This window comes from Labrus bergylta, chromosome 9 (genome assembly GCF_963930695.1).
Source record: "Labrus bergylta chromosome 9, fLabBer1.1, whole genome shotgun sequence".
In the NCBI taxonomy this organism is placed as follows: domain Eukaryota; kingdom Metazoa; phylum Chordata; class Actinopteri; order Labriformes; family Labridae; genus Labrus; species Labrus bergylta.
The window spans coordinates 17,637,306-17,661,100 of record NC_089203.1 but is presented as its reverse complement, the minus strand read 5'-3'; the positions used below and the strand labels follow the sequence as shown (position 1 = coordinate 17,661,100).

Here is a 23,795-nt window from a genome sequence, read left to right as displayed (position 1 = left end):
GTCTTTTTTTTTGTTAAGTGTTACCTGAACCATTATTGACTGTAAATAACCCAACACAGTTTTGATTGAAAAAAAAAACATTTAAAGAGCTCAAATAAGCTCCATCAAATGTTCATGTGACTTTTGGGGAACACGGTAACAATAGGGTTAAAATCCTGTGACACGTGCAGGGGCGTGTTCGGATAGTGTTAAGGAATCATGCACAAACATCAACTTCCGGTTGCAGGCAAAATAATTAAAGCCCCGTGTTTTGTGTTGAAAGTATTGTGTCTTTAGTTTCAAGATATGACCACGGAGCAACATGTGCAGTTCATAAGGTGCCAAAAAATGTTTTGTCTGTGTCTATAAACTGTACATTTATATTCTTAGAGGGGGCAACTAGGAGTGATCAGTGGGGGAGAAGAGTGGGACTGACTACCCAGGGCCCCAGTGGGGAGGGGGGCCCTTCATGGGCCTGAAATAAAAATGTATGTCTTATTTCGCTTTTTTTTTTCTCTAAGTTATAACCACAATAAGAGAACTAAAATTGTCTGAATAAATAAACAAACATTCAGAATTCCTTTCTGGAAAAAATGTGGAGTCTGTCTCAAAGGCCCCTCTCCCCCCTGCTTCAACTGTCTGTAAGGTGCGTTTATTACAAAGTTTAATTTATTTTTGAACTATGAGGAAATATTACAGTGATTATTTATCTAAAACAAAGCATATTTGTTCAAAGTTTTTATGGGTCATTTGTGTGATGGAGGTGGGGGAGGGGTCATAGAAATTTTCCGGGTTAGTTTGAGCTGTGGTATAGGGTCCAATGTGATATCTTTTCATGGGGCCCGGAGTTCCTGGCGGCGCCCCTGGGAGTGATACCCAGGGCCCCAGTGAAATGAAATGGCCCTGTTTTTTAAAGGTGGTACTTAAACACACTTTTTTCAGGTAAGACGAACCAACATAACTTTTACTGATGGAGGAAGGAAAGTGAATAAGACCTGATGCAAATTACAGTTTAACGATCAAGACAAGTGTGGCCACATCTGATTCAATTATATTTCTAAGGTTTTTTTTTGTTTTTTTAACGCCAATTAGCATTTCTCACTTGATAACGTAATAATGCAGCAAAAACAATTAACAACATTTAAACTTTAAAAGATGGCCTGAAGAACATCTCTTGTTAGTCACTGAAATTATTTGATTCTGAAATATCCAGCAAACTTTAATCTGAAGGGCAAATCTGTTGTCTTCCGGTTGAACTCTAACTAACCTGACCCTTGCTTTTATGCAACCACTCACAACACTTCAACAAGCTGCTCTTATGACACAGAGCCCCGGTGGTATGTCACTTTTCTTTGTCAAAGGGTTGGCTTTAAATTCAAAGCAATTTTTTTTTTATAGCATTCTTTAAATATCTAGTATCTATATTTTATTGCACGCAGCCAGCTGAATTAGATCATTATTATGAGGCGCACAAATGTCGGTCAAACAGAGCTAACCACGGTAGCTTTAGTTAGCAGGACAAAGTGTTCCTCCTGGAAACACACTGTCGCTTTCTGCGCTTTTTGACTTGTGTTTTTATTATCAGGATTCGTGTGCACACTCAACGGCGACTACACGGCTGATTGCATAGCTTCAGGAAGTCACTATCGTGTTTTAAAACGTGTGAACATCCAGTGTTAAGACGCCCCCCAAGAAGAAACACTTTGAAGAGTTTAATGTTTCTGCAGGTTTTCAAACAGGTGCAAGGATCGGTAGTATGTGTTTTTATTTCCTGTTAAAGTCCCTTTTGCTAAACTATTTAACTCGCCTCCTGTCCTGTGTCCTAAGCCTGTCAACAAGCGGTGGGGAAACTGCTGACAGCTTTCTTTTCATTAAATATGTTTAAAGACAAATGAAAAGACGACACAATGACATGTGCAAAGTGTTACATTCAACAGGCATATATATATATATATATATATATATATATACAGAGAGTATTTACATGTTCTTGAAATGGAACACAAGTTCAGAAAGTTAGTACAATTTGTTTTCAATATAATATTTAAATATATATTCAATTACCCAGTTTTACAAGGTTAAAATATGTTCCTGCAGCCATTTTTGTGGGATTATTTCCTAGAAGCCAATTATATTTATAACAGATATTGTTAATATGCTTTATTCTTGGGAGTATTCTCAAGTATGTTATGACAAAAAGAAAAATACAAATGATCAACAATTCAACCAAGGTCATTAAAAAAAGCCAGAACATGTTCCATCAGAAGGAGTTTTGCGGTGTTCAGAGTTTAATACAAATATATTCAAGATGTTGTGTTCGGATCTGTTATATTTTGATTTCTAATATCTCACCACATCTCATGTAAAAGCCTTTATTTGATTATATGGTGAATGGACTTGAGCTTACATAATGCTTTTCTAGTCTTCTGACTGCTCAAAGTGCTTTTACACCACATGTCACACCCACCCATTCACACGCTGATGGTAGTGATCGCTATGTAGTAACTAATCCCATTCATACACCGCCACCGAAGCAGCGGGAGCAATTCAGGGTTAAGTGTCTTGCCCAAGGACACATCGGACATGTTGCTCAGCCGGGGATTCGAACCCTCGACCTTCCAGTTGAGAGGAGACGACTCTACCAACTGAGCCACAGATGCCCTATATCTGATTTTAACGTTTGTCTACTCTGCACAGGTTGTCTGTGTGGAACCCCGGATAATTCCCATCATGCAGTTGGAGGCTCAGCTGCGTCTATGTCAGAGTTGTCTTTGGTGCTGCAAGAGTGGGCTGCGTATGATCTCGCAGAGCTACAGACACAGGTAAACTGTGTGTATGTGTGTGTGTTGAATTTAATATACACTTTATTTAATTTTGTTTATAAGTATATTTTTAATGTTTCACGTACTATTTAATAATATAATTAATATAACATGATCAAAAGTATTTATTCTTTTAGTATGGCTTTGTGCGGTGGTGCAGTGGTTAGCGCTTTTACCTCACAGCAAGAAGGCCCTTGGTTTGAATCCCCTTTGAACAGGGCTTCTCCCCGTGTGTGTGTGTAAGTTCCCCCTCAGCTCCAGCCCACCACAACCCCGAACGGGAAAAAGCAGTGTGGATGTTTGATGGATGGATGGATGCTTTATGTGGAAGGTTTATTGCCTTTTTTTTTTTTTTTTTTGTTATTTTTCTCCACAGAAAAGCTGTGAACTACTATGACCTCCTGGGAGTCAAATCTAATGCCAGCTTGGAGGAAATTAAACATGCATTTTTTGACAAGTCTAAGAAGGTAAGTCATAATTTAACAAGCTGTGCATTGACGTTAAGAAACCATGTGGCCACAGGAGGGCAGCATTTCACAGCAGAGTTTCTACTCCAGAACTTTTCTCACAGAGGGCTTCCTGGCTGTTTGTTTTCACATTGTGGCTCCCAGTGTCAATAAGGATGTGCATGTGTATTTACCTTGTGGTTTTGGCAGAAGTGAGGGGTTAGACAACTCGCCCTTTACAGATAAACAAGGTTACCAGTTCATATGGTTCAGTTGCATGCATCGTTGTCAGAGAAAAAAAATAAAACATTTTGCTTTTAACTATAAGTAATCAAGATGAGCAGAGAATCATTTGGTTCATCAGTGGGTTTTAGTCGGTAGATCTCATCACTGTTACCGGTCCTCTCATCCTGCAGCTACATCCAGATAGTGACCCATCCAACCCAGCGCTGCACAGCCAGTTTGTGGAGCTGAATGAGGCCTACAGAGTGCTGAGCAAGAATGAGAGCAGGAAAGAATACGACTACAAAGTCAGACATCCATATGGTGGCGGCCAAGTCTTCAGATCTACCTCCAGTCACACCAGCCACAGAGCCAGGTGACGCTACAGTCTGTCCGCTTGTGCTCGATTATTTGTCTTACGTAACCTGGCCTTCCTCCACAGTCTTTAACTGTTTCTTCATGCGCGAATGTTTTTAATTCAGCCAACATTCTTTTGCAGAAAGACAAGTTTGTCTTCCTGTAAGACTCTCACCTGTCATAATTGTGAGGACTGAACAACTGAAACCTCCAACACTGCAGAATAAATCAGTGATTTCCCAAAGACTGAAATTAATGTTGTCCAGAATTTTCTGATGTATATCCCCAAATATTCCATAATAAAGGTGCTGCAGAGTTTGACGCTTCAGGTTTTTGTCCTGCCATATGCGCACAAATACACATTGACTTGTGACAACTTTTCTTCACAGAGAAATCAGGCTTCAATGTAGTCTTTTTTTTTAACGTTTGTCCTATTTGTCTTTCGATATCACCATCCAATCACGATCCTGCTACTTTACCATCAGTACGGATACCCAGGAGAGCCAGCGTTACTGGGAGCAGTTTAATCAGTCTCACACACAGGAGATGACAGCAGAGGAATGGGAGAGGAGGAGGAGGAGGAACTACCGCCTGGTGGGCTACTGCATCGTCACCATGTTGCTCAGCATTGGGGCCCACGTCGTCTTCTTCAGGTAAAGAACATAACATAATTACTGTGGATATTTATTTTTCTTGTTTTTTGGTCTGTGACATATATTAACTATATTCCTATCACTTTGTAATGTTTGGGAAACAATTTAAAGGGAAATCATCCATGAATGACTCAGTGAATGTTAGAAAGATACAAATGTGTGAAATAAAGAAATGTTGAGTTGTGTTCCTGAGGTTTCTCTGCCAAACATTCACATCCAGATGAACATGTTTGTTTTTGCGCATGCCTCTGTGCCCATGTGTCTTGGCACAACCTCCCAGCTAGTTGTATTTGTTTTTACACATTGACTCTGTGGCACTTCTGTTTGTGGAGATTCACATCTTTATGATCTGTCTTGCTGTTTTAACAGCTGTACAAGCTCATAAATACAACTGAACGTGCAGAGCTGCCTGCCGAGCGACACGTTTTTTGGGTTAAGCAAAGTTTTTTTTTTTTTTAAAGTGTTTTCTTCAATTCCCTCAGGAAACTGGAAGAAGTTCACACCAACTTCATGGACGAGAAAGATCGTGTCATCACAGAAATTTACAATGAATCCAAAGAGAGGGCTAGGTCAGTGAAAGAACTTTTTAAATGAAACCGTCTTAAGTTTGATGGTAGATTTGATTGATAACAATGGGTTGCTTTGCTTGGGTGCTGAGTGTGAAGGTACCTTTTTTTTGTTTGTTTTCCAGGATCAACGGTTTTAAGAAACAGACCGAAATTCTGCGACAGAAACATGCTGACTTTTTGGAGAAATACAAAATCCACAACAGTGGAGATGACAAGTAGGAGGTTCTCCAACTGCGCTCAGTGATGACGGGATTTAAACGGCCTGTGTACTGAATTTAGTACAAGTTTTAGGATTTTAAAGTTTTTAGTGAAAGATGTTTTGGAGCTGTTTGTCCTCAGTTTTGAAGACGAGGACTTAAAGACAGACTCATCTGGTCATTTAGTGGTTTTTTCTGGTTCGAGCTGAACTCAGTTGGAGACTGAACTGGTTTGTTGAAGCAGTTATAGATGGTTGTTAAATATCTGAAGTTATACGACTGTGACAAACCTCTTGGAGCCAAAATGAACACTGATGAACTGCCTTTACTGAACTCACAGGAACCTGTTATTTATCATCCTCAGCCTCTGTTAGTAATAAAACAGTGTCTCATATTTCAAGTGGAGATGAGAGACAAAATGTATCGCCAATATCTTTCTTGCAGAAAGGAACTTGTACGGATTAAAATACTATCTTTGGGCGCTTTGTAATACTGCAGTGTTACTCATACAGTCAAAAATTCCACCAACAATGGTTTCCAAGGAAACTCATTACCCTGCATGTTTACTCATCCCAATTATAGATCTCAACTCCTCATTGACCCCTCCCTGGCCCTGCGTGGTGCACATGATAAAAGAGCCTCCACTCTTGAGAAGGAATCTATAAAAGATCAACATAATGACTTCAGAAAAGGGACTTTTTTTGTAATGGATTTATTTATAATCAAACTGAATTTAAAGGTGGTTCATAATACGGTTATTTCAACGTGCAGAGACAACATATACCATTTTGCCTTTTAGCTTTTATGTGTTAGAGACTTTTGTTCTTTTCCTTTTTTGACTGCTTTACGTCTACGCTTAAAGGATTTCATAACAAGACAATTAAAAGATCAACTTGTTCTCATCAATCATTACTTTGCATTTGTCTTATTAACACGTTTGCTTCTGGTTTAGTAATTGACCATAAACTCCAGACTCTGTTTGAAACCTCCTCACTTTCTTAACTATATTTATACCACTATTTAACTTAAAGTACTTTATTGTCCTGTTTTACTAAAACAAACTATTCAAATTGTATCTAACAGTTTATCAATCTTAGGAGAGAGGATGTGAACTGATCCATTAAACTTCTGATCTCACATTTAGAGCAGCAGATGTCATGAACTGACTCCACATATACAGTACATAGCTTGTCTATTTACATATTTATATTCACATTAAAAGGTTATGACACATTTCATGAGAGCATGCCGAACATTTTTTTTTTGCCGGTGACATCGTGGGAAAAATGCTGGTTTCCCTTTTTTATTTGCCAAGTATAAAATGATCATTTGAAATATCATAGATAGCATGTGAAGTGTGTGGTAAGAGAAGATCGTGCCTTTTTCCCCTCTATCTTCTTGTCAGCAGCGGCCCCCGTCCTGAGCCTTCAGCATAAGATAACACATCCATAGATGCATTGCTTACAGACACCCTCACCCTCATGTGGTGTGTGAGTGCCCTGTCATAACCCAAATACTAGAATGACTTGTGTGTATTCTTGGCCACACACACGCACACACATACACACACAGGATATGTAGCTACTGTACAAAAACAGCTCTGGAGCTGCATTGATTTTTCCTTCAGTAAAATGAGCTTTAATTATGTCATTTTTTGTTATCATTCACATATTTGCTTTCACTGCTATGATGTCAAGCAAATATGGCTGCTTTAAAAAAGGTCTATAAATACAATTTTGAATCTTAATAAGTGAGAGTTTAGTTGATTTGTTGATTGAAATCTATTGGTTATTTCTAAATTTCCACTAAGATACATTTTGAAAAAACAATCAATAGATTGTGTTCTCCATGTTTGTTAAGTGGGACAGTATAACAATAATCATTTCACATTTTCTGACAAGAGACTTTTCTCCATAATTAATTGTCGTACTGTATAAAATGTAAGAAAGCAGGGAAATCCGAACCACTGTCTTCAAGGTGACATCTTCTTGTTTCTTATTTTATCCAACTAAATGTCTAATCCAATATGTTACGTTTTTAATCATAGGGGAATAAGAAACCAAGGAGTAATAAAAAAAAAAAAAAAGAAGGAAATACCACTGAAAGGATTAATAAATCACCAAATTTCTGTCAAACTAATCCACTAAGAAATTGTTTCAGCTCTTTAAATGCAAGATTTACTAGAATTTAAACCGTGTATCACACCAAAACCCATAAATCATTTAATGCATTAAACTAGAGGGCGTGACCTTTGTGTCCTCTTGACACCTGGAGCACATTCCCCACTTGCAATGGTCACCTAGGGGCACCCTGACCCCCACTTTTGTACCAATAGAGAAGCTGCACCTGTATCCAGTGCGCGTGTCCCGTTTGGAAAAAGTTGGCAGCGCAATGATTACGCTGCGTGCGTCTCAAGGGCAAAGGAAATGAGGAAACCGATCACAACAACTAATGAGGACTGCTACCTCTCCAGACCTCTCTCTATCTGTCTGCTGCCCTGCCGGCTCTACTGAATCTGCGCTGCCATGTCAGTGCAGGATGTCACCCTAGTCATATTTATGAGGATAAAAAACGGGAAGATGCGCCTGGAGGGGAAACGTCACATTTTCAGAGGGAGCGACAGTGTGGAGCTGTGAGCGAGCAGGGGAGACGAATATGCGACACGTCGGTCCAAAAGCTTCGTATCTCTACCAGATAAAACGTCCTGTAGCTGGATAATGATATTTTGTCAGCGACACAGAGGATTTTGTGATCGCAGCACGTTTCAGCGGGAATCTGGATGGTCCTCCAGTCACGCCGACCCGGACCCCCTCACCGGTTTCATGGGATCAGGACCAATAGACTGATAGGCTAGTGCCCTGAATTGCTGGGAGGTGTCACTCAAAGTTTAAATAAGTCTCATCCAATTTTCAGGATCCTAACGTCATGGTGCTTCGGTTAGATATTAATTTACTAATAGCCTACCTACTATTACTGTGTGTATGTAAACATTTCTGGAGGGAGGACTATTTTAGAACCGCCTGTGTCTGTACCTAATTAATATAACAAAGTATTAATAGAGATCAGTAGAGTTTAGATTGGCTCCTGATGTAATTCGGACAAGAATTTAGTCTTTAATGCCACAACATAAAGTTTTTATCCCAACACTAAGGATGCCACCCTGGGTGTCCTTTCACGGACGGGAGACTGGAGAATGAAAGCTGGATTTCTGCGTCTTTCATCGGACACAGAGCTGAACTAAGGAAACGCTCGGACCATTATTTTTGGAATGGTCCAAAAAATATTTTTTGCGTGCCCCTTGGACTCCTGCACAATGGGGATTATGCTTCAAGTTATTCTAGGAATGTTTCAATTCCTTCTGCTCACCAGAATACCGACGTCCCAGGCCAAGGTATGTCGCCTATAGGTCTATGTGTGTTATACCCCAAAGACTGCATGTTACGAGCTTGTGCGGATTTATTTATGGTTTGTAGTGATGTTCCCTCGATAGGCAGAAGAAAAATCTTTTTTGGAATGAAGGTGGTCTGGTGAAGAACATGTGGGACTCTGAGGAAGTTATCCTCTAGGTCAGTGACACCTGTCACTTTAGGTCCAGTCAGCCCCATAAAGATTGCATTGATAGGCTACTCTATAGAAGTTTGTCAATGGTGCTAAGTGTTCAATTTATCCTATACAGCGAAATATTACACTGTGTTAAGAAAACAGCCAAAGTTTTGTAGATTCATTGGCCACCAAGAACAACTTTTGGGCTGGCAGGTTGTGGAAAATCCTCCTCCTGCTAACCTGGTGTTAGCTTAGACTAATAAATTAAGAAAATAGGATTTATAAAAAGGATTAGGCTTCATTCAATTACAAATCATAAAATAATGCTGATGAATTTGCTTACTGATTTTCTTACAGTGTTGCAAATACCCCTTCATTTAGCTTAGTTTACCATAGAGCATGAAAACAGGAAGTTATACCTTTATCCTGTCTGTCTTAATGTAACAAAAGACGCCTTCTAGCACCTCTAAAGCTCATTTATTGGCATGTATAATAATCAGCACAACAAAATGTCAATATAAGGGGACCATTAGCCTTCTGAAGTTCTTGCTGGCAACTTTACAAATCATTCTGGCCAAGAAATGGTCCTGCTGTATTTAGAATCAATTAGAATTTAATACGTTTTGGCATATTTCCCAAGATGTTGTAATGTTAGCTTTGTATTACCAGTGTGAGTGGGCCAAGGTAGCTTTTCCTTTTTTGGTCTGAGCTTAGCAACTGCTAGCTGTAGATTTAGGCCTACTTAACACCAGAGTTGTAATTTTCATCTAACTATCAGCAAAAAAGGGAATGAGATTATTTCATATATTTTAACTAAAGATTTAATTTCTTAACAAGGACTGACAGTCTGTATTCCTGTTGGACTAAAGAGCTGGCTTTAAAATCCTGTTTCATGCAGGCAAAATACAGGCAACCTTAAAGTTGCCAGGTCATTAATCAAGTAACTGAGCCTACAGCTGCAACTGAGTATTATGTTCTGTATTAATGGATATGTAGAGTATTTTTCTTATTGAGCAATAAGTCTCACACTTATTTGTGCTGTTTCATTGCATTAACTCATTGTTTGATTGAAATTGGATACATTTTTGTGCTTCGTTTTGTCTTTTTTATAGAGTATGACTATAATTATTTATAGACTTAACATTTGGATTATTATAATTCAAAAATTAGGTTATGACCATAATCATTAATAGAAAATGACTGGTTGTCCATCATATGACACAGTGGCTCATTTTCACACACACACACACACAGAGGCAGGAGCACATACACAGAGAGCTTCATGTGCTGGTTTCTTTTATTTATGTCTGGAGACTTGTATCAGGAACAGGCCGTGCTCTGAAGCAGTGCAGAATTCAGCCCTGACTTTGTGCAGTTGTATGTTTTAGTGATGCATCATTGTAGACACCAAGAAGACTCCTCACCTGCTCACAGCTGCCGGCTCTCACCCGAGACTGTCTGCTTTCATGCCATCTGTCTCTCTGGCAGCACATTTCAAAAAGGGGTCATCCCTTTTTCATCTAGTGTTGAAGATCAGTGTGGGTAAGATGGTGTATAGTTTAAGGGATAGAAACACACATGCATAGAAACACACTCTCTTGTCCCATTTGTACAATGTGCCTAAGTAGGGCTGGGAGTTAGACTGAGCAGACAGCAACACCAGTACAGATGGCACTGGGTTGGCACTTAAAAGTGCGTGTGTGTTTGTGTGCCACCTCCTTGCAAATATGTCTGCCAAAAGAAGCTAATCTTATCCCCATCGAAAAGACGGATACAAAAAAGACACACGCTTACTCAATCTCACAGTCCCAGCTTAATTTAGAATCAATGTGGGCATACACTGTGTGTGTGTGTGTGTGTGTGTGTGTGTGTGTGTGTGTGTGTGTGTGTGTGTGTGTGTGTGTGTGTGTGTGTGTGTGTGTGTGTGTGTGTGTGTGTGTGTGTGTGTGTGTGTGTGTGTGTGTGGGTTGAAGGGGGTGGCGCAGTTAAAAGGGGGCAACTGGACAAAGTCTACATTCCCTTACATGTGGCCTTGGTCGTCACAACACTTACACACACAAATACACACACACACACACACACACACACACACAGGCCCAATAATGGCAGTGTTTATTAGGGAGCTATCAAAATCAGTATCTCTTTCTGTGTGTTCTTGTGGAAGTGTTACGGTTATTAGACCTTTTACTTTGGAGTACAAAAAAGAAGCATTTTCTCAATCCCTTTCAAAAGCAAATAACAGTATATTGTGTTATCAACACAACTCAAATTTGCTTGTTCATACTTCTGTTAAATACTCCCTGTGACTGATTTGACATCTTAAAATGAATTCTTATAAATGAATGTGTTAGAATTTTAGTTTTGGTTTAGTAGAAGCAAGATAAACTACTTTATAAACTTTTCTGTATGTAGGTTCAGTCCTGTGCTCTCCAGCTGAGAGGTGGGGCCCGTGAAAGGGTAAAAAAGGTAGACTTTAGGCTTTAGGTGATGGGTTTCATTCCTAACCTTTCTTTACATGAGCTGTTTTGGAAATCTGAAAACATGGGATACAATTCTTCTGTCTTAAAATAAAAGTCCTTTATGAAAACCTTCTTACATGGTAGCCCAAATATTAGTTTGTGAACCATTGGTCTAATATTTAATCATATGTTACTTCACAAGGCTTTATACCCACCAGAAATCCCAGTGTCAGCGTTTTATGGTGTTCCTCTGAACTATTGAACCAAACTGTAGAAACCGCCAAGCAGCAGGCTTGATTTATTCATTCAACAGTCATTCAAAAATCCAACACTGGGAAAATCTGGAATCCAGTGATTTGAAGAGTGTTTTTGAATGAAACATCTTTAGACATGAACTATAGTTGTACAATAAATGTAATAGAGTTAAAAGTAGAATATGTTTATTTGAAAAATTGTGAACTCTTCTCCACCGTAGTATTTCTTTAAAGCAACATTCTCCGAAACATTCTGAAATCAACGCCAACACATATATAGTGTTAAGTACTGTGGTTGCTCAAATCGAAGCTGGCTCCATAAGTTGATTATTTGATGCCAATGTTAAATTGTTTAACTAAAAAAGGGATGAGCCAAGGTGCATCACGCTGACCGCCCAAAGGAAGAGCCTCTGACTTAGAAAAAATATATTATCACTAAAGCAACTATCAATCCTAGAACTGCCAATATGAAGACCTCTGGATTTGTAAGAAACAACAGCACGTCATCGGCATATAAAGAGATTTCACGAGTTTGACAGGCAATGAAAACCTGTGATAGAAGGGGTGTGTCAAATAGCGTCTGCCAAAGGCTCAATGGCAATTTCCTAACAATAGAGGGGACAGAGAGCATCCCTGTCTTGTACCCCAGCCTAGGCCAAAATAAGACGATATATTGCCATTTGTTAGGACAGCAGATAATAGGTTTTTGTATGTTAACTTCACCCAGCTAATACATGTGTCCCCTAGGTCCAGTATCTCCAGAGTTGAAATGAGATAGGGCCACCGATAAACGCTTTCTCTGCGTCCTGAATAACAACTATACAGTCTCATTTATCAGATTGGGAAAGCTGACATACATACAGAAGATTCCTCATTTTAATGACTATTTGTAATTGCAGGCAGGACTGTTTCTTATTTGTATGTTTTAATTCATCATATAGTGAATTAAATAAGAGTCTGTTTTGAGAGTCAGTGATACCAGCTAGATTTATCATGACAAAGTCCCAGAGATGTTGTACTCTGTATCAGCACTCATGCCTCTTGTCCAATAAGAATGCTTGGTTTGAACTATCTGTTGTATTGCTCATTACATTATCATGTGCGTGGCTCGTCAGTTACAGCTGCACACTAACTGTAACATTTACTGTTAATAAATCCAGTGGCGGGTCCTCTCACTATCTTCCATTGTGGGGCGTCTTAAAGTGTTTCAACAGCTGTAATCAGCTGACAGAGCTGAGGGCAAAGGTAGCAGGTACAACCCCTTCAAAAACGTAGAGCACAGGCATTTTCAGTGAAAGGCTCAGAGAGACCCATGGGCCCCCTTTGTACAGGAAACATTTCACAACACTGCCTTAAATGATACATGTGTGTTTGATGTAGCTGTCAAACTACTGGAGACCTGCTCCTATTATCCAGCATGTGAGTGTATGTGTGTCTCTGTCTGTGTTATAGTTGATGAATAGGCTTTTTCATTTGCACTGATGTTTAGACAATAGAAGGAATTTAAATTCTTGGCTTTTGACATTATTTATAGACTAAACAGTTAAATGGCAGGTTAACCAATAATAGTTACTTATGTTCCAACTATGAAGTTAAGTTTTTTTTATGCCCAGATCCATCTTTATAGTTTGTTTCGGGTTTTACGTTTTTTTCCCCTCAAAGTTTTCAACTTTTTTTTACTTGATGATGATAAAATGTTGCATATACAGTACATTCACGGTATATTTCATATACAGTACATTCACGGTATAAATCACAGGAGTCTGGGTGTCATCCTAGACAGCACACTATCATTCCAAGCTCACATCAATAATGTCACCCGGCCTGCTTATTTCCATCTTCGTAACATTAATAGCCTCTGCCCGTCCCTCACTCCCAGCAGTACTTCCATCCTCGTCAACACCCTGGTTACATCCCGCATTGACTACTGCAACTCCCTTCTCTTTGGTCTCCCTCTCAAGTCAACCACAAACTTCAACTGGTCCAGAACTCTGCCGCTCGCATCATCACCAGAACGCCCTCTATGAATCACATCACCCCTGTCCTACAGCAGCTTCATTGGCTCCCGGTTAAACATCGCATCACCTTCACAATTCTGCTCCTCACCTTCAAGGCCATCCACAACCTCGCTCCGCTTTACCTCTCTGAACTCCTGCACATCAACACACCTACCCGCACTCTCAGGTCTTCTTCTTCCATTCAACTCACTGCACCACCCGCCCGCCTGTCCACCATGGGGTCCAGGGCCTTCACCTGCTCTGCCCCCCACCTCTGGAACTCCCTCCCACCACAAATCCGTAATATCGACTCTCTCTGTTTTCAAATCTTATCTCAAAACACATCTTTTTAAACTGGCATATTCAGTCTGATCATTCTTCACCCGGTCTCATAACTCCATTACATCCTGTACTTTGTTGTTTTTATCTCTGCTCTGTAAGGTGACCTTGAGAGTTTTGAACTTTAAATAAAATGTATTGTTATTTTATTATTACAGTTGGCATATATCAGGAAATCGTTTTTTTCTTTATTTAAATAGACAACATTTTTTTTACGCTACACTTCAGGGTCATGTGTTTGCTATCACTTGTCATTGAAACTTTAAACTTATCGTCACAGTACTTTTCCCACTTAATTTTTCATCACTGTTATTTCTCCCTCCAGCTTGCACACTGGCGGCCGGCAGACTCCTCGAAATCCAGGGAAGGTCGAGAAGGTATGTAGTCCCTGTTTCTGCAAATGATGCTGCATGATTTCTTAGAGCTGAAAAATTAAATCATGACTGTGTGGATTTTACTTTCTCCTCAGTGCGGCGGTGGTTGGAGGTCTACTCAAGAAGCGGCTGTGAGCCCCGTGAAACTTTGGTAGAGGTTTGGCGGGAGTTGCCGGAGGAGACGCATCATCTCTTTGTCCCATCCTGCGTGTCAGTGAGGCGATGTGGCGGCTGCTGCTCTGATGAGGCCCTGGAGTGTGTTCCCTCGCTCACACACACACTCACCATGGAGGTATACACACTCAATCTCTAACTAATCAGTGCCGAGGATTGACATTTGTAAATGAGATAATCTTTATGTGAGTTTTTTTCTGATATGTGTAGCTGATGAGAACCTCCTTCATGAAACACGAGCTCATTGAGCTGCCCTTCATCGAGCACAGCCAGTGTGAGTGCAGGTAATAAAACATTCTGTCACTGTCTGTAGTCAAGGATGTGTTGTTTACTTGTTGTTCACTGACCTCTCTGACTCTGCACTTTTACACTGACACTGTCTGTTTAATTTGTGTGCAGATTGAAAGAAGAATTTCAGCCAACACCTACTGCAAGGTAACACATTTTCATTTCCATATTTTTCTATTTTTGTGTGTGTGTGTTTCTGCAAATGTTCAGGACAAAAAAAAACAATATAATCACATCATCAAACCATGTAAATCAATGAAACACATCAGGGTTTGCTGCCCTGGCATGGTTATGATTAAACATAGGGGGGACTTGCAGGTTAACCAGCACCAGTCCAAAGGGTTACCCTTGGGCCTCACATGGTTGACCGTGCGCCCCATATACTGTATCAAGTCTGAGTCTTCATGCAGCAGCCTGGCATCATGTAAACCCTGGCCCTTTGCTGAATGTCAAACCCTGTCTGTATAAGCCCTGTCTTTCTCATTGGCTGTACTCTATTTACAGTATTAGGTAAATTATGCCTAAACAATCTGTTGAAAAAACAATAAAAACCCCAAAATAAAAAATACCAGTAGGACACCAATAAAAAGACAGACCTTTAATACTGTTCATTTTGAAGCCCACTGTCAAATGCCTTTGATGTAACATAGACATTGTCTCCCAAGCAGTTTCTTGCTGCAACTTCAATACCCCAAAGTCAAAAATGCTAATGTTTTGCCTTGAGACTGTTAAAAATCAAAAAATGACAGAAACATTCAAGTGGCTGTAACGCTTAATCAATTTTAAAGTGAAGACGTTTGAACCTTTTAACCTTTTAACAACTGATTTGACATGAAAAGATTCAGATGAAAAGATTCAAACATAATAGAAAGCTGTGATGTTTTCCATCAAAATAACTGCATTTAGGTCAACTTGTATGTTTTTTATGGATAAGAATTTTTGTTCAGGTGGTTCACAGTTGAATACTGTTACAGGGACATTTTGGTTGTGTCCCTGTTGTTTGTTTGTGTACCCCAAACCAGGCAATCATATAATTGCATCTTTAATGTTTATGTCCCTCTACTTCCTGTTAGGATTTGTACATAAATAAAGGATTCCAATGTATGTGTGTGTATCCAGACTTTTATCAAGTTGATGTGTATGAGTGGATTTGGTTTAGTTGTATCTGTACATGTATCTTGTGTACACTCTTTATGTGTTAGTATTAATGTGTGTGAATGTTTTTAAGTGTGTGTGAGCATTTGTTTCTGTGTGTGTGTGTGTGTGTGTGTGTGTGTGTTTGCCCCTTAGTGAGTTCGTATCTGTGTGACTCTCTCCCAGCATCCCCAGGGACAGCCCGCATCCTGTTGTCACCATAGTGATGATTTTATCTCCCCTGCCATGTGCTCTCTCACAGATTGACGGAGCAGAGTCACGCATCCATGATAGAAAATAGGAGCTCCAAAAAACAACAGCAGCAGCAGAGACGGTTAATAATGTCAGGGCTGAGCTGGTGAATGCTGTACCCATAATTTAATAGAGTTGAATTCAGTTTGAAGCAGGTTAGAATAAAGAGACAGGGAGGTTAAACAAGGTCAGACACAAACGCAGAGCTAACAACATACTATGTCCAGAAGAGTGACACTTGCCCCAAGTTTCTTGGGAGTACATGAGAACATAATCATCGGCTTCTGGTTATTAATCCAAGATGATCAGAAACATTTTAATAAGTCTGCTTGTTTACACTGTACGTGTTCCAACACAAAGGCCTGCTGTGCTCAATAAATGTTTGTGATTATGGACGGAATAAGAGCTCCTTTAGATTTTTGAATTTTAAGATTACCTAAACTGATGGGACTACTTAAAACACACAAAAACTTCACTTAAACAATGATTACATGACGTAGAAGAGGAGTTAAAGCTTGTGTGAGGAACTTGCAGTTTGTGTTGATTTTGATGGTCTTCTTTGCTTTTGTAGGTCATATAAAGGCATTAGTATTAATTTCCACCTGTTTAATGTAAAACCTGTATAAAAGCCTGTTTAAATAAATCCTCACAGGTGCTTTGAAGCAGCAAAAACAATCAATTACAAGTCAAACTCTTGCATTCAAATGATGTTTAACTAATATTAGTTATATTGGGGAAAAAAGCACTTAAAACCTAAGCTTAAATCACCACAAGTTTCTGCTAAAAGAATTGTAGGAATGCACATGTGAAAAAGAGTTCAAAGTCAATCTATACTATTAGCTTCCTGTTTGGAAAAGGAGATTTATCATGTTTGCTTTAGGGCATTACTTGAAAGCTTTGCGTTTGTGAAAATAACAGTTTGACATGAAATACATTGGGACTCTTGCTTGTATTGTTTGACATGTCTTGGTAATTTAGCGCAGATACGAAACCTGATAGTCCTTTTACAAAGTTTATTATTGTGAAATAAAAGAAGTCACATCATTTTCAAATATTAAATCAATGAGTTAAGAACTCTGCCTAAATAAGAAACAGACTACAAATTGTCAAAATTGTGACTTAAATCAGAAACTGTCTGATCAAAGCATAAGTCAAGAAAAACAGTATGAAAAAGATTAAACTGGAACATGCAGCTCACTGGGATCATATGAGGATACATTAGATGTATTAAATATATTCACTCAGGAGGTGAAGATCAAGTGTTTAGGTTTTGATTTGAACATGTTTAACATGTTGTGTATCTGATATTCACAGACCTTCAGTCAAGCCAACAAGAAAAGACAAGAAAAAAGGAAGAGGAAAGTCCAGACAGAAGACACCTGGAGCTATCAGAGCTGCGTAAGTATAATATTCAGAACGCTTATGTGATTGTTTTCACTCAATGACTTAGTTTAAAAGTTGCTGTCAGTATTTTCTAGATTCGGTTTTATTCAGGGTAAATGTTATAACAGAAACAAAAACTAGGTTATCTGGTTATTCTGAAGGTCAATTTGTTTTACAGCTGAAGTACAAATAACTCACTTTGAGGATTCACCTCTGTGTAATATTAAGAACATGCAACTTTTCTAAACTATTCTCATATATTTAGTAGTTACTGCAATGTTTCTCAACTCAGGGTCCTCAGAAAAATGGGGAATATTTAGTTTACATTTTATTTAATTGACTTAAAGTTGACTTAATGGAAAATGAGAGTTCTGTTCATAGGTGATGCATTCTTTACGATTAAGATTAAGATTTACTTTATTGATCCCAGCAAGGGGAAATTTCTGTTTTTACACTCTGTAAGTCATGCAACACACACATGGGCTGAAATATACACATGCACAAACAGGATCCGATGGACATGCACTAATGGAGAGATGCCAGAGTGAGGGAGCTGCCCACAGCGGGCGCTCCTGTACTGTCCTGTACCCTTTACTGTTTATCTGCTAAATCTACATTTGATAAAGTTATGGAACAACAACATTGTTTATGTTTGATATCACTGAAACCACATCAACAATAGGTCTACAGTCTTATGTGAATTAATTTGAGGTTCAGTTTTGTGGTCCACTAAAATCATTGAGAACAAAAGAGTTAGTGTATTGAGTTATAAGACATGAATCTATTTTTATTACTCTGGAAAAGGAAATTAGGACACTAAAATAAGATTTTGAAACTGTTAACCTATAACACTGTGATCTGACAGGAACAGGTGAGTTTGGTGCATTTTGGTTTTTCTGCATCAACCATCATTCAGTCCTGGGCTGAGGAGTATGAGTCATCCCTCTTCTCCTCACTGCTTTTCGTCCCCTTCACTTTCTGTCTGTCGTTTTCCAGCCTCCGAGGGCCAGAGGTGGTTTGATTCGGGTGTGATGTCCCTCAGCGCCCATCCATCACTCAGAACTGCCTTTATTCAGATTCTGGCAGGGGTGAAATCTGTGTAATTTGCTCTTAAATACCACCTCCTCTGCCCATGCCAGCGGCAGGCGTGGTCATCAGAACTAGAACAAAGATGGCCCCTCTCCGCCTCATTAAGTCACTTCATTAAGACTGCCAGCTTGTCGGGAAGGCTGGGGCAGAACCAGCTCCCGTTAATAGACCAAATGACGCGGGCGACTTTCTCAGAGCTGGAGAAACAGAGTGTCTTGAGGGGAAACTGGAGGCCTCATGAAGGCAACTAAGTGACCATAGCCATGGAAACAGACAGAAAAACGGACCTGACAGAAAGAGCAGAAAGTTTGTCTCGGTTAAAGAAACAGTATCCCACATTAGTCACACATCTCCCACACACTGAACTGTGTCGGTTTGTTTCAGTCTCACAATGTGCAGATTTAAACAAGCTTGCGTTTCAGGTTTAGATTATGCTCCCGACATGGGCTGGGATCAACAGCAAAGTAGAAAACACTTTCGGACCATGAATTTATCCAATAGCATGACACATAAATGGTAGTCGGTCTTCCTGTCTAAAGATTTAGCACTGCAAGTTCAAAGAGAAAGATCTTTACGACGATGGGATGGAACTTCTTTACATTTGAACAGTCGTCATGGTCCCCTCATGATGAGGCCAACAGACTTAGATGAACCGCTGACCTTACCTGAAGTGTCGACATTCACAGCGTTGTCTTTTTACTTAAAGGATGAATCATTTCCTGATAAATTAAACATTTCAGTCGATTCTCGTTCATTTATCAACATAGTTTGGTCAGATATTTAATTTGCAACACTTCTGTTTATAATCAAAAGACTACAAAACTGAAAAAAAAAAAAAAAAAAAAAATCCCACCAGCTTTATCTGGTATTTATTGCTAAGCTTATATCGGCATGCTTATATGTTGCACCAAGATGGAGACAATCATTGCTGCTCAACATGTTTGAATCTTAATTGTGATGTCATGTGACTGTGCTGATGTTAGCATAGACATTGTGACACCACGTTACCATGCTGTCTTTAGTATTGAACCCAAAGCATGACTTTGGCTTAATACAGGCTCACAGAACTGTTTGCATATCCGTGGATTCATTCATTGATAAATTCTGCCACTATCAACGCTGTTCTTTCACCCCTCTTCCATCCAGGACCAACGCTCCCCCAACTCTTCCTCTCCAATCCTCTACTCCTCCATCTCCTCCTCCCACCAGCTTCTCCCCCTCTTCCTCTTCCTCTTCCTCTCCCTCTCCATCGCCATCTCAGAGGCCTCGATGTCGCCCCTGCAGAGGCAGGAAGTGGGCTTTGGATGAGACTTCTTGTCAGTGTCGCTGCACCATCAGAGAGGAGAGCTGCAGCCGTAAAAACCGGAGGCTCAACCATCAGCGCTGCAGGTCAGTCCTCAAGAAAAAAGCAATATTGCATCAATAAAATAAAATACATTCTTTTTAGTTTACAAACTTACAAATATGTTACTAGAAAGCAGAGCAAAGACAGGACTGTGAGTATTGAAAATTAGACTCAAACAAATAATTCCAATACACAAGCAAGCTTAACCTGCATGGGGCGCCGGTGAAATAATGGTTACGGTCCTCAAAGCTGTCAGCCTGGAATCCAACCTGTAGCTTTTAGACAAATGTCATTCCCCACTCTCCCTCCCTGATTTTCCTACTCACTGTCCTATCTCTCTAATTGAGGTATAAAAAAGCACAAGAATAAATCTTAATAAAACAAAAACTTTGACCTGCGTCATGCTGCGCTCAATATAGATAGAATAAGTACTCTCTTTCTCCAGAAAGTTTCAACTAGAAAGACTCAGTGAGGTTGAGATGTTTGGCTATTAGATGTTTATTTGTGGTTGAAACCTGTAAATAGTTCTAATGGAAACCACATCCAATAGACATATGAAAGGCAATACAAAACAAAATAAATATCAGAATTTACTTATGAAATTGCAGAAATTCATTGGGTCAGCATTTAAATTTCACATGTCGAGCGTTTTTAAGAGACCCATTAAACTCCAAGTTGCTTCAGTTTGGGTCCAAAGATGTTTTTAACTGTTTGTTTCAGGACGCTCATTACATGCAAATTAAGCAGGTCCTCCTTGAATCTTTGTCTGTTAAGAAAGATTGTCCGCAAAGAAAATAGAAAATAGAAAATAGAAAATGTATTATCATTTAATCTTGATGGTTGTTGTATTTTAATAATTTTTCTCATGTATAATTTTTTTTCTTCTAGTGTCTGTATTGTTGTTCCCATGCATATCTATCTGTAGGATCTTGGAATTTCCCACCTGTGACTAATAAAGTATCTCTGAGTCAGATTTTATCTGTGAATCAGCCCTCAAACTGTTTAACTCCATGTCAAATCCTTGATCTCTTCAACATTTTTTGTTCCAGGTGTGATGCTATGAGGACTTGATGTGTCCATCAACAACCATTTCACCTGCTATTCTCCATCAACTCCGCCAATTCATCGCCCACTCTGAGCATCAGTGCCATGGAGCACACAGTTGAACATCGGGGACCTCAGACTGAAGGAAATATTAACAGAAGCACACATCAGAACCTGTAGTAGCACAATTGTTTAGGATTAAGTGCAGCATTACAGCCTGAATATAGATCTACATATATGTGTCTGTTTGTGCAACAAAGCATCTTGTCTCTCCATCGCTTCTGTCCGTCCACATGCATGTACATACATGTAGAGCTATAAAAACCCATCCCAGTAGTGGAGGGATGAAAAGGAAGCACAGTCTATGAACAGTCTATGAAATCTTTCTTGGAGGAAATCACTGCCAAATGAAATGTGCTCTCCTGCTCTGCTGCTGTTTGGAGGTTTGACTGTGAGAAGTTCTTTTGGTCTTAAGTTGAACTTAAAGACATAAGAGGACAATGGACCATTTTAAATCTATCACTACACAAGAAAAAAGGACACGAAGAGAACTGGACTTCAGCAGGAGATTAGATTTTTTTTCACTGTAAACGGCACATGGAGATGGATCCCAGGTTGAAGTTAAGGGCATTTTTTGTGGATACATCCACAAGGACATGGGACATGCACATGAACCGGCACCCCAGTGTGCGTGGACCTATAGTCTTGCTGAATGCTGGGAGGTGAGCGTATCTGTGTGGTCTCGGCACTGAAAGACCCAGATGGGATACCCCTGCAGCCGTTCACTCTCTTTCAGAGTGTCTGACCACAGGCTGGCTCTCCAAGCCGATTTCCAGCATTTGTTTAATTTGGGCCTTTTGTCTCCATCTTTCCTGCCCTCCCGGATTGAAAGCAGTCGCTTTGCCTCTCTTTGCGTCTCTTTTAGGCAGTGAGGAGAATGACAATAATGAGGGGGCTGGCGGCTGTCCACTGCTTCACACACAAACATTCACACTTTTAATGCCAGGAACACAGGCGACACTGCTAATGCAGACACACACAGGCTCACCCACTCTGTTCTGTAGCAGACACACATGCATATTTCCACACATCATGCAATGTGAAATTAATGCAGGTATAGCTTTTGTTTCTACCTAGTGTATGTCAGTGTATGTACTTTATACAATTTACTGTAAGGTCTTCATTTGATTTTTTTATTATATATTCCACTGTTTTATATTTTATTATAATTGCGTTGAGTTGATTGAAAAGATATTGTGTATATTGCAGAATGTGTCTTTGTTTTGTTGTGTTCATCTTTAATCCGTCTGCATAAAGAGTCACACTGGGTGGCCGCCTATTAACACAGTCAGCATCTAAACCGATACCCAAACGTATTGAATTTAAACAGAGACGGCTCACACAGGCCACAAACGGGAGACTATATACATTATAATGTGTAATTCAAACAATCAGTGGGGCAGTGTTGTCCGCAGCAGCACATACAATCCAAGCAAACAGCAGTTCCCAGTGCACTGAAAGGAAAACATGGCTGTTATTGTTGCATGTTAGAGCCGGGATGGAAAGAGTATAATTCATTTAGAACATAACTTGTTTATATTCTGACTGAATCTCACGGTTTAACTCCATGTTAGTTCATGACTGTTTGGATGCTGGGTGGGCAAGAGGATTTGAACTGTGACTGTTTCAGAAAGGATGAGGTCTGGAGCAGCTTGTCAGTCAGCGTGACAGGATAAATCCAGAGCTCAGAGGACCCATAATGGCTGGTCACACAGTTTAGAACCTTTGTCTCCTGTTAAATCTTTCAAAAACATTTCAACAGTGACGTCTGAGCTCTATGACAAACAGTAGCTTTGAAAGTCAATGATTCATGTTTGTCATATGATCCTTTTGATTGTCACAGCAGTCTACAGTTGGAATTTTTTGTGTCAGCCTCTAGCAGAAGAAGTGCGTTTCAGTGATAAGCTCTGTATTTATACTATCCTGAGATAATATTTTTTATCACGCTGAGTCAATTGTTCAGTGTTTGTTATTACTGTCTATCAATGCTTCAATCACTACCTCTATATCACAGCAGATTAATGACCAAGTATTAGAGCATTGTTGTTACTTTCTCTGTGTTTTTCATATTTAGCAATAAGCATAGTCTCCAGTGTAGTTATGGAGCTAGAGCGTATCTGTAGTGATAATCATTAGTTAAGAGGAACGTATAGGAGTTGTTTTTTTTGTGTGAGTCGTAATCATCTGAAGGGAAGCGGTTTCGTAAGAGGTGAACTGAACTGATCCTCTGAGTACAGACCATAGACTGTACATACGAATGGACAACATGCCTCAGACTCCTCCTGATGAAGAGATGAAGCCAAAATACCCTTGTGACAGGCGCTGACATATTGCAAAGTTGCAGTCTGCGCAGTATGGATAAGCAGGAAGAGCCATGGCATTGACGTCACCCTGCTCACCCTCAACGAAAAAACACTTTTAAATGAGTGTTAGAAGGCAAATATTAGGAAACTGCATAAGTCGACAGAGCTGTCAATTATGTCATTTTATACATATTTACAGCATCAAATGACTTATTAAAAATAACCTCAGAAAAAAATTTGAATAAAAATCGGCATGATAATTACTATCACAAAGTAATATGGATTTGTGAAAATAATGTTTTTATATGCATTTTGATTCTTTATTTTGACCCATGTCACACCTGTTAACAGAGAGGAGACGGGGTTGTATGGCCTCTAATCCTGCCAACCAGTAGGAAGAGCTCTAAATTTTTTGGCCTCACTTATGGTGAATTGTTCTGCTGTCCATTTTTTATTGCAGTCTATGGTACAGACCAGACACTGTGCGACAACGAGGAACAGGAGAGTGTTTC

At 39.6% G+C, this 23,795-nt stretch overlaps 2 protein-coding genes across 2 annotated transcripts; both read left to right on the top strand.

The window, feature by feature from the left end:
• Nucleotides 1-1,252: 1,252 nt before the first annotated feature.
• On the top strand, nucleotides 1,253-6,151 carry dnajc4 (DnaJ (Hsp40) homolog, subfamily C, member 4). The gene is made up of 7 exons (XM_020635723.3): nucleotides 1,253-1,316; nucleotides 2,677-2,801; nucleotides 3,178-3,268; nucleotides 3,664-3,845; nucleotides 4,312-4,479; nucleotides 4,962-5,048; nucleotides 5,171-6,151. Exons 2-7 carry the CDS (start codon nucleotides 2,710-2,712, stop codon nucleotides 5,265-5,267), a joined length of 717 nt encoding a protein of 238 aa, XP_020491379.1. The 5' UTR covers nucleotides 1,253-1,316; nucleotides 2,677-2,709; the 3' UTR covers nucleotides 5,268-6,151.
• Nucleotides 6,152-7,645: 1,494 nt separating this feature from the next.
• Nucleotides 7,646-22,191, top strand: vegfba (vascular endothelial growth factor Ba). Its single transcript, XM_020635846.3, has 8 exons — nucleotides 7,646-8,636; nucleotides 14,163-14,214; nucleotides 14,307-14,503; nucleotides 14,596-14,669; nucleotides 14,785-14,820; nucleotides 17,374-17,457; nucleotides 19,678-19,920; nucleotides 20,926-22,191. The coding sequence occupies exons 1-8, from the start codon at nucleotides 8,514-8,516 to the stop codon at nucleotides 20,945-20,947; spliced, it is 831 nt and encodes a 276-aa protein (XP_020491502.2). The 5' UTR covers nucleotides 7,646-8,513; the 3' UTR covers nucleotides 20,948-22,191.
• Nucleotides 22,192-23,795: the final 1,604 nt, after the last annotated feature.